This window comes from Lepidochelys kempii, chromosome 27 (genome assembly GCF_965140265.1).
Source record: "Lepidochelys kempii isolate rLepKem1 chromosome 27, rLepKem1.hap2, whole genome shotgun sequence".
NCBI lineage: Eukaryota > Metazoa > Chordata > Testudines > Cheloniidae > Lepidochelys > Lepidochelys kempii.
The window spans coordinates 5,107,106-5,122,855 of NC_133282.1; the positions used below are offsets into that span (position 1 = coordinate 5,107,106).

At 60.9% G+C, this 15,750-nt stretch overlaps 1 protein-coding gene and 1 long non-coding RNA gene across 3 annotated transcripts in view; one reads left to right on the forward strand and one right to left on the reverse strand.

The window, feature by feature from the left end:
* Positions 1–5,028, forward strand: LOC140903774 (uncharacterized). The gene is made up of 2 exons (XR_012156338.1): positions 1–634; positions 2,900–5,028. It is a non-coding gene; the product is annotated as an uncharacterized lncRNA (long non-coding RNA).
* Positions 3,503–15,750, reverse strand: part of ACBD4 (acyl-CoA binding domain containing 4) — a 24,618-nt gene continuing 12,370 nt past the window's right edge. Inside the window, exons 7-10 of one of the 2 annotated variants that reach the window (XM_073325546.1) lie at positions 15,132–15,306; positions 10,946–11,124; positions 10,276–10,311; positions 3,503–4,125 (exon numbers count right to left, since the gene is read on the reverse strand). In XM_073325546.1, coding sequence (XP_073181647.1) covers positions 4,015–4,125; positions 10,276–10,311; positions 10,946–11,124; positions 15,132–15,306 — 501 coding nt within the window. In that variant the 3' untranslated portion in view covers positions 3,503–4,014. The remainder of the gene's footprint in view (positions 4,126–10,275; positions 10,312–10,945; positions 11,125–15,131; positions 15,307–15,750) is intronic. The other variant, XM_073325547.1, reaches the window with a different exon arrangement.

Consider the following 15,750-nt stretch of genomic DNA (forward strand, 5'->3'; position numbering starts at 1 on the left):
CAGGCTCCAGTGGGGACCGGCCCGGAGGAAGCGCTTTGCTGCTGGCTGCGCAGCACTTGCTGCTCCCTGGCCTCGCTGAGTGTCGCCGGGGCCGTAGGCCGGGCGCAGGACTCAGCAATGGAGAGGCCTGGCCGGAGCGGGAGGGGGCGGCCCCCTGACTGGCAGAGCCCTGGCACCCGCCCCAGCCAGCAGCTGCGGGAGGCTGGCCAAGGCAGAGGCAGGGCCTGTGCCCAGGGCAGGGAGCAGCACTAGGGAACCCCCACAGCCATTCGTCTCCCCCGCCCGCCCCCCGCTGCCGCCTGGCTCAAGCCGCGGGGGGTGGGGTGGGGGTGGGAAGCAGCTGCTACAGGGTTCCGTTGTTAATGGACACGGCCCAGAAGCGAGAGGGGCGCTGGGAAATGCTCCCCCCCAGCAAGGAGTGGGGTGGAAAGAGGAAGCTCATTTACTTCTTGGCGCTGGCAAGCAGACGTGCGGCTGGCTGGCCCACAGATCCGAACGGCGCAGGGTCCTCCACATTTTCCAGCTGGGGAAACTGAGGCGAGCGACTGACTTGCTTGTGGCCTTATAAGGATTCGACATCACAGCTGCAATCTGACACCAGGGGCTGCTCGGAGCACTGGAGTCCCCACAGCAGGTGCTTCCCCACTGTCCCACCCTGTGACCCCCGCCCCCCAAATCCTCTGCCGCACTTCCACAGCGAGGGGCTGGGGCTGGCAGGATGGGTGAGGGGCTGCGGCTTGGAGGTGCCCAGACGCCCTGCAGCAGCAGTCCAGAGCCAAGGGGGCAGGGCAGGGGGGCTCCCCATTGTCCAGGCAGCTGCTGGTGACCCCCAGTGGGTCTCTCATGCTACAGCGGGTCAGCCTGGGTTCGGATGGGGCGAGCTGGCCGGTGGGTGGGTGGGGACAGCTCTAACCTGGGGGAGGTTGAGGGTGTGGGTCTTCCCCACGGGACCCCATGCAGACGCTGGGCTCCCTACCCCCCCAGCGGGGCTCTGTCCCTCAGTGGAAACGGGGGCTCAAAGGCCCAAGCACCAGGCGCAGGTGGCGGCTTGCAGGGAGCCAGCCTGGCTGGAGCTGCTCCTGGCACTGTGGGGCCCAGGAGGGCACAGCAAGGGCATTGCCACCCACTCCCACACCCATTCCCCAGACTGGCCAGGGGCCAGTCCGCAGCACTGCCAGCCATGACAGCCGTTTCCCTCCTCCCCCCGCCATGCTACCCCCTCATCTGCTCCAGCCCTGGCCTCGGGGGGGCTCAGTCTCCATGCCCTTCCAGCCCTGAGCCTCTGCTGAGGCTGCCAGCTCTGGGCAGCTGTCGAACAGTTCGCCTGGAGGAACTGGGACCGAGACCCCCCAACAGTGCTGGGAACCTTCCCAAGCTGGGTCAGGGCCAGCAGCCCAGCCCCGGCCCTGGCCAGCCCCCTGGCAGGGAAAGGCCCCCAGGGCCTGGGGGTCAGGCTCCAGGGAGGGGCTGGGCCAAGCTGCCCTGCTGGCTGGCTCCCAGGAGGATCCTGACCGAGGGCAGGGAGCTGGGCAAGGCGCATGGTAAATGGCTCCCCACTAAAGAGGAGGAGGCCGAGGGGCCCTGCCCTGGCCTTGGGGGCACAGAGAGCGACCTGCACTGAATGTGCGGGGGGGGGGGGGTGGGTGTGCTGCTACCTGTTCTATGGCAACAGCTCTTACAATTCCACACACCCCCTTGGACCATCCACGGCCAGTTTGACAGTGGGCGGGGGCTGTAGGCCAGCACCCAGCGCCCCTCACAGACCCCAGCATCAAGGGCACGTCCTCACAGGACACCCCAGAGTCTACCTCCAGCCCCTCCCCTGGGACAGCACCCCCAGCCATCAGCCAGGGCAGCGCAGCCACGAGCCGCCCCCCCCCCACCCATGCATGCGGTAGCTGCTGGGTTCTCCTCAGAGGTCCCCGGGGCATTTCCAAAGGGCTGAGGGCTGCAGCCTCCACAGCCTTTTCACGGGGGCTGGGCACAAAATGAACATTTCACTCTCTGGAACTACAGCGACACCTCCCCCCACCGCCTGGTCATCAGCGGGGCCAGGATCTTGTGTGCTATAGCACAGACCTCTGCCTCTCACGCAAACACAGAAACTGGTAGCAGTAGAAGGCTGTTATCCTCATGTGGACCAGCCCCCAAAGGGGATGAAGAGACACTGCCAGTGGGTTCCACAGGGAGCTGCTGGTGTCCGGCGTGAGTCCTGTTCCAGGCTGCGGAGGAGAGTGTGTCCTAGGACCTGCAGCCCCCCTGCCCTGCTACCCCAGCTTCTGCCACTGTCCCCTCCCCTGCTGTTCTCCCCACCAGCTCCTGCCTGTCCCTCCCCCGTCCTATTCCTGGCTTGTCCAACCGCTGTCCTTCCCATGTCTCCCCAATCCCACCGCATCCCACCCTGGCTCCTGCCCCGCAGACTCTTATCCCCCTGCCTTGTCCCCTCTCCCTTTGAGTCAAGCTGCTTCTGCCTTCTCCTCCACATTGCCTGGGCCCAGCAGGGGAGCTCTGAGCGCACAGGAGGGACAAGCTCCCTGCTCTCAGTTCCGGGCTCAGTGCCAGAGCGATCCCCAGCAGCTGGGACCAGCAATTCCCAGGAGAGTCCAGCTCAGCCCCTGCAGCCTCGGACTGGAGCATGCTCAGTGCAGACAGAACCTGCGGAGACTTTAGCTGTCAAACTAACAAGTCTCTACTTGGCCAAACTGGGGTAAATTTTTGTAGGAGAAGCCATGGCTCACGTCTGGCACCAGGCGACCCCTGCCAAGTTCCAAGTCCCAGCTCTAAAGCACCGGGGTGTGAGAGCTTCTCCACCACAGCTATAAGAATTTGTTATTTTAACGTGGGCAAAACAGTTTGTCGCCTAATCTCGTTCTCTCGACTGGTTGAACCATTTCAACAGAAACAGAGGCAGCCAGAGCCCGGAAGGGAAACCTTGGTTACAGCCCGGCAAAGTGAAGAGCAATTGAGGATGGGGGCTTCTGCGAGAACGCGTGAAGCAGCCGTCACTGGAAGGGGTGCTTCCCGCATGACCTGTGACCACGGCCTTTAGATGGCTCCCACCACCCTTTACGTGTCTTTATCCTCACAACACGGCCTGGGGGGAGGGAGGGCAGTGCCGTTACCCCACTGTACAGGGGAGGGAGGCACAGAGAGACCAAGGCCCAGCTGCTCACAGGCACTGAGACTCAGTGGGAACTCAGCGGGAGTTAGGCACCTAAATACCTGTGAGGATCTGGGCCTAGGTGACGTACCAGGTCACATGGGGAAAGCTCATGCTCAGATAAATTGGTTAGTCTCTAAGGTGCCACAAGTCCTCCTTTCCTTGTGGCAGTGCAGTGACTCGAACCCAGATCTCCTAGGCTAGCCCCCGCAGCCCTGCCCCACCCACTCGCTCCATGGGGAATGGCCTCTCGGCTGGGGACCAGTTTCCCTCGCAGGCTGGCTGTCGTGCTTCAGCTCGCTGCACCATCCGCCCGACGACTAACGAGAGGAACAGACGGCGGAAAAGCTGTTTTTCTTTAATGGGGGTGTTCCATTTGTGCCACTGTCATGCTGCAGATCACCTGAGCGGGCGTGAGTGGGGCGAGACAGAGGAGCCTGCTGGCAGGCCTCCCACGAGAGTCCCCCGGTCCTCCCACAAGTGAAATGGTGTCTCAGAGGAGAACGTGCTGGGCCAGACCCAGGCTGGGGTCCCCCGGACCAAGCTGATGGCTCCAAGCTTGCTGAGGAAGTGCTGAATCCGATCTCTCCTTGCCACACTTCTGGACTGGTTTGTCCTTCAGAGGAGCTGTCCCTGGCACCTGGGGGACAGCCCGCTGCTCCCCCAGAGAGTGCTGACTGGCTTGTTCTCCTTTCCCAGCTCCTGGGAGTAGCATCACTTTAGTCACCCATTGCGGAGCTGCAGGTCTGCTGGGTGCTGCGTCCCGACGGCTGAGCTGCAGGCTCCAGCCTGGCGGTGTGTTCCTGCCGCGACCGGGGTTTCTGCTCAGTGCTGCACATTCAGACAGAGAACAATCACCTCTTCCTGCGCTGGAAACGCCACAGCAGCCACTGGACGACGAAGGGCCAGGCGAGGAGGAACAGCAGGGTGCGAGCTGAGACCTCCAGCGGCCAGCGGGACGGCTTCTGCAGAGAGGAGACAAGCACAGGGAGGTGGGGAGGGGTTAGCGACCCTGAGGCTTCCTGGGTGCTCCGCAATGGGTGACTAAAGTGATGCTACTCTCAGGAGCTGGGGAAGGAGAACAAGCCAGCCAGCACTCTCTGGGCTGTTCAAAGACGCTGGGCCCAGCACAGGTGTGACACAGAGCGCAAGGGCTCGGAGCGAGGCCCCTGCTACTGCTGCACTTTGCTTCTCGGCTTTATTAGCGTCTCTAGCTCAGTGACCCTCGGACCCCTCCCCAAGAGACAGCGTCACCATCTCCCTTTGGGAGAGCATGAGAACCAGCAGTAGGGCCCCAGTTTTCGGTGTATTGTCACCGTAGTTACTAGCGAGCGTCTCAGACGACGGTATCCTCACGACTCCCTCCGGAGGGAGGGAGGATCACCCCATCTCACAGAGGCTGTGACAAAGTGGGACTGTTCTTAATGTTTCTTCTGAATAGCGTGGAGGTGCCTCAGTTTCCCCTAGGCAGTTCTCAAGTCTCTAGGGGGTGGGATAAAGGTGTATGATCATTGCAGAGACCTAGAGGGCAGGTGTGTGCAGGGGTCTGGACACAGAGAATGGCCGACACCCTGTTTCCTGGCCACTGATGGCCTGGGCCCTTCCCCCCTGCAAGGTGAGAGCTAAAGGGTTGGAGAACAAAAGAATCCGGTGACCTCCTGGCCCGGGAAAGGGATAAAGCCCAGAGGAGGGGGGCACTGGGGAGAGTTTCAGTTTGGGGCTGGCTGGAGACATGGAGTGAAGGGCAGACGTGGTTGTCTGGCTCACTGCCCCCCAAAATGGACCCAGCTGAGGGGTCCTGTTCTCTACACCTACAAGCTCTGTGTTAGACCATGTTCCTGTCGTCTAATAAACCTCTGTTTTACTGGTTGGCTGAGAGTCATGTCTGACTGCGAAGTTGGGGTGCAGGCCCCTCTGGCTTCCCCAAGACCCCGCCTGAGCGGACTCGCTGGGGGAAGCGCACGAAGGGGCAGAGGATGCTGAATGCTCCGAGGTCAGATCCAGGAAAGTAGAAGCTGTGTGAGCTGTGTGTCTTGCAGACAGGCTGCTCACAGAAAGGAGACTTCCCCAGAGTCCTGCCTGGCTTCGTGGGGAGCAGGTCAGAGCATTGCCCAGGGACCCCATGACAACTGGTGGCAGCGGTGGGATGTACTGCACCCCATGGATGGCACTTCCCGCAGTAAGTGACTGGGGAGCAGTAAAACGAAGGGGGATTGACAGGGACCAGGCGTGCTGAAGATTCAGAGAGAGACGGTTTCAGGGGGCGGTTAACCCCTGGGAGTGTGTGACCAGAGAGAGACGGTTTCACGGGGCGGTTAACCCCTGGGAATGTGTGACCAGAGAGAAGGACTTTTGCAGTAACAGGGTTCCCCTGGGGATTGCAGTGAGCGGTCCCAGGCGCGGAGGAGTCTGCAGCTCAACCCTGGCAAAGAGGTGGTGACCTCGAAAAGGGCTGGCACACTAGGGGTTCTCCCTGGAAACCGTGGGGAGCTGAGAGCACACAGGCCTGTGAGTCCACAACAACTTGGGAAGAGCAGAGTGATGGCCTGTCACCGTCTCCTGAAGAAGGACATTGTAACTCTGTGCAGAAAGAGAGGGTTGCGCATTGGAAAGTTCACCAAGGCACAGTTAATCGTGCAGCTGGAGGAGGATGACCGCTCTAAGGAACAGATTCCTGACCCCAAATGGGGCTAGAGCAGGATCTGGGAGCAGCTGGAGTGGTAGCCAGGGATCCCCGAGACTCCTGTCCCCGACCAGACGAGGGTCTTCACGATTGGGTTCCCCACCCGGGGATCGGAGACGGACGGGATTGGAGCTGAGTCTGAGGGAGCAAGAGGACTGTGAGAGACAGCGAGAGCCCGAGAAAGAGCTGCAGAAACAGCAGCAGCATGAACTGGCGGTGGGGGAGCGGAGAGGCCTAGGGGACCTCCCCGGGGTGAGTGGGGATAGACCCCGGGGGGCCAGTTCCGCAGGGAACCTCGAGACTAAATTGCTACCCCAGGTTAAGGGGGGGGGTGTGGATGCCCACCTGACTACCTTTGAGCAGGCTGGAGATCTGAACCAGGGGGACCCTGCGGAAAAGCCCCAGTGTCTAGCTCCCTTGCTGGGTCCCAAGGCCGTAGACTCCGTCAGCCAGATGGGTGGGGAGGTGGACAGGCTCCCACGCCTGACCCCAACCTATATGTCTGTGTGGAGTTTCCTGGGGCCAGGCCCCTCGGACCCCCAGTGGGAGCAGAAGGTGACGGTCAATGGGGAGACATTCCTGGGGTGGCGAGATCCTGGGACAGAGAGAACTGGTGTCAGGCCCTGGGTGGTGCAGCCTCAGATGCTGAGGGGCTGTGTGAGCTGTGTGAGGGTCCCAGGGATGAAGGCCCTCGCCCTGCCTATGGCCCAGATCCCTGTGCAGACCCAGGAGGGGTCGGGCTGGTTGGCCGTTGGGGTCCTCCAGGACACCAGCTGTGAGACCCTGTTGTGGGGTGACTGTGTCTCTTTGGGACAGGATCCACGCCCTGCTCCTGTAATGGCCAAGGGTTTGAATTTGAATCCAGGGAACCAATTGGCAGAGAGGGAAATGGTCAGTGAAAATGCAGATGACCTGGCTGGCAGGGGGGAGGAGCGGCTAGGCTCAGGCTACCTGCCTTCCTGTAACCAGAGCCCTGGGGCTGTGTGGGACAGAGAGATGCTCCCTGCCCCCTTGCACACCAGAGAGGGGGACTCAGGGGGCTCACGCTGGCTCTGATGCAGTGAGGAAAGCAGGGAGCTCGCTGCCTACCCCCACTGGGACAGCAAGGGCAGCGCTGAGCACAGTGGGAGCTGAGACCCCAGCTGAGTGGGGGGAGACACAGGCAGGGCAGGGGATCTGTTGGGAGTGGCAAGGTGCTTGGTAAGAAAAGTCTGGATGAGCCTAGGCAGCCTTGTGAGCTGATGGCTGTGTCTAGTCAGCAGGGTGGGAAGGCGAGGAGAGTGGAAGATGAGTGTCCCTGGACCTTACCTTGCATAATGACAGGTTTCAGAGTAACAGCCGTGTTAGTCTGTATTCGCAAAAAGAAAAGGAGGACTTGTGGCACCTTAGAGACTAACCAATTTATTAGAGCATAAGCTTTCGTGAGCTACAGCTCACTTCATCGGATGCATATCGTGGAAACTGCAGCAGGCTTTATATATACACAGAGAATATGAAACAATACCTATTCCCACCCCACTGTCCTGCTGGATAAGCTATTACCAGCAGGACAGTGGGGTGGGAATAGGTATTGTTTCATATTCTCTGTGTATATATAAAGCCTGCTGCAGTTTCCACGATATGCATCCGATGAAGTGAGCTGTAGCTCACGAAAGCTTATGCTCTAATAAATTGGTTAGTCTCTAAGGTGCCACAAGTCCTCCTTTTCTTTTTGGACCTTACCTGTTAGCTGGGTGGAGAATTGGGACAGTGAAGGAAACGTGCCTGTGTCTGCCAGGGGTATTGACTTGCCTATGGAGGGAGCTACCCTGATCTCCAAGCAGTTGTCTGTGACCAGCCTTGTGTGCTGGGACCAGGGGAAAGAGATCCCAAGCTGTGTGTCTGGGAAAGGAGAAAGTGTGTCCGGCTCTTCTTTGTCTGTGGAGCAGACAGAAGGGACCTTTCAGCCTGTGATGGTTGAGGGGAGTGCAGTTGTCTCAGAGTTGGTTCTGGATTCAGCTAATGCGCAGGAAGGGAAGGGTCCTAAGTTTGTGTCTGCTCGGGAGAATGGCCCTGTAACTAGGTCGCATCCAGTTAGTGTCTATGTAAAATCCCAGAGACCAGACAATTCTGGTGCTTGTATTTTGCCTGTTGCTAGTGTGTTGTTGGGAAAGGGTGTCGCAACTCTGTCTAATCAGGGTGAGATCCTAGCCAGGGCACAAGGAGAGCATGAAGGTGATTTGATTGTGTTACCTACGGAGGGTGTGGAAACCTGTAGCAAGAAGGAAAAGATTCCTGAACTTGTGTGTGGCAAAGGGAAGGAGAATGCTTCTGACCTTTTATCTAGGAAGTCTGTCAGTTTGCCTGAAAGGGGATTGTGTAGGAATCCGCTGGATGGGCCAGAGGTAATTCTGGATGTAAGGGAGACCCAGAAAGAGTCTTGTTGCTCAGGAAAGTGTTCCTCTAGAGCAAGCCCTAGGTAAAGAGGGTAAGAGCAGAATTTCTGTGCGGGGTGAATTATTGCATAGAAAAGCCCTAGGGAAAGGAATCCTCATGGAGTCTTTGCAAGCAGTTTACTGAAGGGTGTGAAAGTGATTTAATCAAGAAAGTTTCAGGTCCTAACAGCGAAAAATTTTCTGTTGTGAATGGATCCACTGACTGTCCTGTTGAAAGATCCAGTGTGGATAGCTTTGAGAAGGTCTCAGATGGAGTGAAAGCTGTTAAGAAAGTTAAACAGTCCTATAACCAAGTGGCTGTGTTTGGCCAGCTTGTTGGGCAGAAGACCCAATCCCAGTTTGACCCCCTGGGGTTTTGGGGGTGGCCAAAGGGCACGGGCCGCATAAACCTTCCCACATGTGGCCTGCGAGTGCTATCGACCACCCCCGACCTAAGGGAGGGCGTAACACTGGAAGGGCCTGCTGTAACTACCACCAAGGAATGGGAGAGATGCTGGGGCATCCATGGGAACGTTGCTGGCTTCGAACTTCCCCAGGTCACCGGCTAAAGTGACCCCGCTCAGTTCAATCTCGCAGGGGGGAGAGATGTGACGAAGTGGGACTGTTCTTAATGTTTCTTCTGAATAGTGTGGGGGTGCCTCAGTTTCCCCTAGGCAGTTCTCAAGTCTCTAGGGGGTGGGATAAGGGTGTATGATCATTGCAGAGCCCTAGAGGGCAGGTGTATGCAGGAGTCTGGATACAGAGAATGGCCGACACCCTGTTTCCTGGCCACTGATGGCCTGGGCCCTTCCCCCCTGCAAGGTGAGAGCTAAAGAGTTGGAGAACAAAAGAATCCGGTGACCTCCTGGCCCGGGAAAGGGACAAAGCCCAGAGGAGGGGCTGGCTGGGACATGGAGTGAAGGGCAGACGGGGTTGTCTGGCTCACTGCCCCCCAAAATGGACCCAGCTGAGGGGTCCTGTTCTCTACACCTACAAGCTCTGTGTTAGACCATGTTCCTATCGTCTAATAAACTTCTGTTTTACTGGCTGGCTGAGAGTCACGTCTGACTGCGAAGTTGGGGGGCAGGATCCTCTGGCTTCCCCAAGACCCCGCCTGAGCGGACTCGCTGGGGGAAGCGCATGGAGGGGTAGAGGAGGCTGAATGCTCCGAGGTCAGACCCAGGAAGGTAGAAGCTGTGTGAGCTGTGTGTCCTGCAGACAGGCTGCTCTCAGAAAGGAGACTTCCCCAGAGTCCTGTCTGGCTTTGTGGGGAGCAGGTCAGAGCATCGCCCAGGGACCCCATGACAGAGGCAAACCATGGCAGAGACACCAAGGGGAGTACTGAAGGCCCCTTGCTCGCCCAGGGCTGTCACTCACTAGGAGGAAGGGGCCCAGCCAGGGCTCGGATCCCAACAGAGACTCACCCCAGACCACATGTGGAGCCTGTGGCCAAGCGGGGAAGAGACGCCTGGTTTCCCGGGTCCCAGCATGTTGCTTTCACTGCCCAGCTGGGGACCTGCCTTTAGATACCTGGGCTTGGTTTGCTGAAGTGGCCAGTGCCCCGGGCAGCAGCTGAATGCAGGAGCAACCCCACTAGCCCCCGGGTCTGGGATAAGCGCAGAGCGTAGCTGGGCTGAACCCGCGGTGGCTTTGGGTGGACGGCGGTCTGGCTCCTAGACTCTGCTCTGCTCTGCCAGCTGCTGGGGCTGGTCGACTCGCCACTCCAGGCTGCACAAGCCCAGTAGGCAGCTGCAGATGGAGGCTAAGCCTAAGTGTCTCTCCCCACTTCTTCCTCCTGGAGTCCTTGTCCTTCTGCCCGCCCAAGGACAGCACCTCCCACGCCCTCTGCTCCCACCAGCCCCTTCCTCCCCCGAGCCCGCTGGGGCAGCTCCCCAGGACCCTGCTGTCATCCATCCGTGGCTCGGGTGGCCCAGCCGCGCTGCACGTGTGCCTGGGAGACGAGGGAACTGCTGGGAAACCGGGGCCTGCAGCGCGCTTGTCTTTGAGCACAGCCCTACCTGCCGGTGGCGAGGGCCGGACCCAGACGCGTGCCCCTGAAAGACAGAAAGAAGCTCAGCTCAGCGCCACGTGGGCTGGCGCGAGGGGCTGGGAAGCTGGGCAGTGAGGGGAGCCCAGCCGCACCCATTTCCTGCTATGTAGAAACAGCACTGCCATTTTCACTGCACGCGCCCCCCACGGGCATAGGGGATCCAGCCCCACAGCCGTGGGCAACGTCCCCTTGCTCTGCGCTCTGGGGCTCACACGCCAGCACAAGAGGGCCTGAGGCACCTTTCCTGACTCCAGGCCTGGCGGGAAGGGACTTGCTGGGGTCACCCAGCGAGTCAGCGTCAGAGCGGAGTCTCTGTGCCGCGGCTGCCCCACCGCTCACCCCCGGCTCTGCGGGAGCTAACCCCCCCCCAGGCTCCAGCTGGTGGCGTGCGCAAGGCACAGGCCCTCTGGCAGCCCAGCCCCGAGCCTCCCAGCCACTGACCAGAGCAGAGCCTGTCTCCACCGGGGGCCTGGCCCCAGGAGCTCACCTTGCCGCTGTGAGGCCCTGTGGTCTGATAGCGACCATCTCCCCCACACCCTGATTGTAACCAAGGGTGTGTGTGTGCATGTGGGTGTCCGGCCTGGAAAGCGCCCCCTTGCGGGCCTGCCTGTGGCATCGGCATGGTGAGGGGCACGTACCTGCATGGTGCTCAGCGTTTCCAGGCGGCTCAGCCTCTTCAAGACGCTCCGCATGTTGTCCTGCAGGGCACGGACGGTGCCAAGCAGCTGCACATCCAGCTCCGGCCAGAGCCCGGCGCTCGCTGCTTCCCCCTGGTCAGCATCTGGACAGCCCCTGGCTCCCGGGGCAGCCTGCAGCTCTGTGGGGCAGGAAGGACAGACAAGGATGCCAGAGGGACAGACCAGGGAGGACGAGGCTTCGTCCTCCACGGTTGCCCCAGAGTTTGTAACCGAGGGATGCTGCAGGCCCAGGCCAGGAGGGTGCAGCTCGGTGATGCGAGGCTGGCTAACCCTGTCAGGTACAAGCCTCTTCCCCCAGGGCGTTCTGGGGCGGCTGGGCGTGACCTTCAGCTGGAAGGATGTGCTCTGCTGGAGCCGACCCAGACGGGTGACGGTGGCTCAGCTCTGTCCAATCCCCACCATCACTTCTCCAAAGCACGTGCGGTTTTGCTACCAGACTGGCGAGACTCCCGGGCCCGGGGAGGCAGACGTTCCCCCGGGCCGGAGAAGCCCCAGGAAGGGCTGGGTAAGTACCACCGCAGCGCTAACTCCAGCAGGGGGCAGCACAGAGCAGGATCCATCCGGGGCATTAGTGAGCGCAGCTGGACGCTGGCTCTGAGCGAAGTGTGCTCGGGACCCAGGTGCCTTGAATGATTAGCACTGGCATCTGGCCATTGGTGCTGGGAACTGCCCTGCAGAGCTCACCCGGTCAGCACACGCTGGGTTTGGCGGGTCACGGTGGCCCAAGCCTGTGGCCATCAGCCCAAGCCTACAGAGAGGCATCCTGGTGGTCTGTGTGTGACACAAACGGGTGGGTTTCCAGGCTGTGAAGTCAGCTGGATAGTGTGTGGGGGGGAGGTCTCAGCCCAAGGGGCCAGGAGTCCATACCACGGCCATCACCAAACAGCCCCTGGTGGCACAGTCTAGCTGGGGAACAAGCTCACCCCAGGGCTGGTCCCTGTGGGCAGGGGTGGCAGGCTGGCAGGTGGCTGCATGGGAGGAGATGGCCCTGACCTCTGTGGGGAAACACAAGCCATCAGGTCCTTGGGCCGTCAGGCCACTGGAGAGCTGGAAGGTGCCAGCCAGCCTGAGGTCAGCTCATGCTGTGACCAGGTCACCCTTCCCAAGCTGGGACACAGCCCAGCAATGCAGGCTCAGCACGGGTTAGCGAGCCAAGTGTGGACCCAGAGCCCCAGGGCGCACGTCTTCAGAAGGGCTCAGCTCCCCTTCAGGAGCTGAAACAAACTTGCCAGGGCTTCAGCAGAGCCTGGAGACAACAGAGCATTTCCTCCCCACCCCAGAGAGCAATGGGAGCGGGTCGGTGCTATGCACTGGGGAAGGAGTGGCTGTGTGCGAACAGGCTGGCAATGCTCATCTGGAATCAGCGTCACTTCTCTTGCTGCACTGACCTCAAGCTAAGCTGCCGCCCAGGCCCCTCACCCTGCTCCCAGTCAGGACCAGCGTCTCAGGGCTAGGGGAGAAGAGCAGAGATCTGGCTTGGCAGCCTGGCCGATGCCTGAACCCACCCCTGCAATCCCCGAGGAGAGGCAGCTGCACTGAGCCAGTCGCCCCCGTCTGACTGAGCGCCGACACGGAGCCCCCAGCGCCAGGACCCTCTGGGCCCCAGGGTGTGCTGTGGGTGGGAGTGGGGAGGCGGCGACGGAGCACTTGAAATGGTGAGTGCATCCAATGGACATGGCTACCCCGAGTCACAGCGTGGCTGCTATGAGGCACAGAGAGATCACGTGGCTAGCCCGAGGTCACTCGGTGAGTCTGAACCCAGGAGTCCTGACTCCCAGCCCTGCAGTCTGTCTGCTCCTCAGGTTGCACTGTATCCCTCCGTGCTGCAGGCCCCCCAGGCCCAGAGCACTGTCAAGGAAACACTTTCACAGGAGCCTTGCTCTGGGGTGCATGATGACCTCTTCATGCCGGGGTGGGATGCAGAGAGGGCTTTGCAAAGAGCGCAGGCCAGCACCCCTGGTTCCGGCTGACAGCTAACACAGACTGGGGCCGCACCTCACAGCAGCGCTCGGGAGCAGAAAGCAGGGACCAGCTCCTTCCGCAGAGGCACCAGCCTGGGGAAGGAGCAGTCCAAGCCCAGGGGCTGCTCTGCTCCCACTCAGCCCCAGGATGGCCTTATCCTGAGAGCTGTTACAAATTAACCTGCCAAGCAGCCTGGGATGGGGCTGAAGGAACATGAACGGAGGAGATAAGCGTGGATGGATTCTACTTCGAGTGGGTGAGATGCCAGTGCCCGCCCTGCGACACAGCCCTGGCGGGGACAATCACCCCCTCTAGAGGTGAGGGGGGCAGACGCACGACACAAAGCACAGACGGGATCGCGTGTGGCCTGGCCGTGGGGTGTCGCTTTCCTCCTCAGCTCGGTGCTGGGCTGCTTTACCCAGCCCTCGCTGGAGGGGTGGCTCCGGGGTGGCCATGGGGGCACATGAGCTGCAAGGGTATGCAGCCATGGGAGCAGCGCCCAAGGGAGGCGGAGGATTCTCCCTGTCAGGATTGGATGGCTCTTCCTAGCAGACGCTCTGGCTCCACAAGAGTGAGCAGGCTGGATGGAGAACCCCTGGGGAGCCTCAGGCCTATGCTATGGGGCAGGTTGCACTGGATGAGCCCAACGGTCCCTTCTGTGTCCAGGACATTCCCAGACTCCCTCCAGCCCCCAGAGGCCCAGCGGCAATGAGTGTTCCCCTGAGGAAGGGCAGGGAGCTGCCCACCTGGCAAGAGGACGGATTTGTCCACATGTCCATGGCCAACATCAGTCGATTCCCACCACTGATACTGACCCAGCTCACAGAGGTGCTGCAAGCCTTAACCCATTCATGTCCAAGACTGCTGGGCGGGCGCACCAATTACGACACGGCATTGCCTACGTGCAGATGGCCTGTGGCCACTTGTGCTGCTCCGAACCATGCCCCGTTGCAGACGCCTCCTGCGGGGCTGGGTGACCCGAAGACAAAGGCAGCAGCTTCCCGCACTTGATGTGCTTGAAAGAGACCTGCCAAGGATGCTCCTCAGGAACGGTTCCTCAGCTAGGAGGGCCCAGTCTGCATCCTGGGTGCAGCTCAGACACACAGCCGGCCACCTGCCCTACAGGCCTCCTGAGAGGACTTGCACCAGGGCTCCCTTTGCACATGCTGCCCCACTGCCTGGGGGGTGCAAACCCCGAACTGTGTGTGCAGAGGGCCGAGGCATCAGACCTGCCCAGCTGGCGTTTCCTGTCATGCGACAGAGACCTCTGAAATGTGACCCACGGAGCACAGTGGGAATCATGCTCGTGGGCTGAGTCTATTCAGGGCCTGCCTGAGGGGCAGCCACAAACCAAATGCCTTGGGAAGCGGTAGCTGGGCACAGCCAGGGCACAGGTGCCAGCCCCGGCTCTCAGGGAAGGAGGGGGGAAACTCAGCGCCCCGTGGGATCGGGCCATTAAAGAGCCTGAACTGGGCCAGCACGTGCCTGAGCCCTGGCCTGGCAGAACCTCCCAGGGGAGGTGGGGGGGTTCGCGCTCCGTGGCCCATTCAGTCCCTGGTAGCTCTGCCCACAGGGCGTTAGCGTGTGCAACTCACCCCGTCCCTCAGACCCGCCAACTCCTTCACCAGCCGACACGGAGCAGCCAGGCAGGGCTGGGCTGGATTTGACCTGGCGACCTGGGGGGAGGCTCCCTAGCTCCTCACCAACTGCCTGGCTCAGCTGTTCCCAGGGGGGCTGGGACAATGTGTACAGTGGGGGGCGCTGAGAGTCACTGAACCAAACTGTAAACCCTGCATCTGGTGGAAACCACGTCAGGCCGGGGGGTGCGGCAGCCCCCAGACCCAGCACCTCTGGCTGTTCCCCTCCTGCAGACCCTGGCAGAATCACCCGGCAGGCGCTCAGCCCAAGGGCTCCTTGGCCCCAGCATTTGCTTCCCTGACTCAGCGTCCTTCCCTTCCCCGCTGCGTATCAGCACAGCGAGAGCTCAGCCCCCCGCCTGCCACTGCGGCAAGGAGCTGAACTACCAGCAAACCCAGAGGCAGGCCTGCACGCGCCGCCCCAGCTCCACCCAGGTCCGAGGCCCCTGGCTCTGCTCCGCTCCACCCCACCCCACCTAGCACCATGGCTCTGCTCTACCCCACCCAAGGGCTGGTGCCACACCCACCTCTCTCTGTGCCGAGGGGCCTGGGGCCATCGCTGCTCTGCCCGGCTAGTCCGCCGCCTTCGCCAGGCTCTCCCTCCCTGCAGGTTTCCGAGGACTCACGCCCGACATCGGCATGTAGGCTGGCTGCATGAGGACTGCTTAGGGAAAGGCTCTGCCCAGCCACGCGCTGACCAGCCTGCGGGAGGGAAAAGGGCAGCAAGAGTTGCAGTGAGACCCCCAAGTGCCAAGGGTGAGTGGGTGAGACACTGCAGGGAGAGGCCAGGTGTCCAGTGGTTAGAGCAGGGAACCAGGGCTCCGGGGATCCATGCCCAGCTCTGCCACTGACCCACTGCATGACCTGGGTTGAGCTCCTCCCCCACATCACACACATCCACCTGCAAAGAACCATTTACCTTTCTGCCAAGGGCTTTGATTAAACCTGGCAGGAACCATCACAGACAAGAGATGTAACTTAGCCACAACATCTCAGGCTGCAGTAAAGGTAGGAACAGACCCAGGGGTCCCAAGCCAGGCTTCCACCCACTAAAGCCAGAACTTTCACCTAGCATTTTCTACCCCCCAGAAAAGGGCCATTCCCACACAGAGCAACCCACAGCAGCACCTGCGAAGTGGGATATGC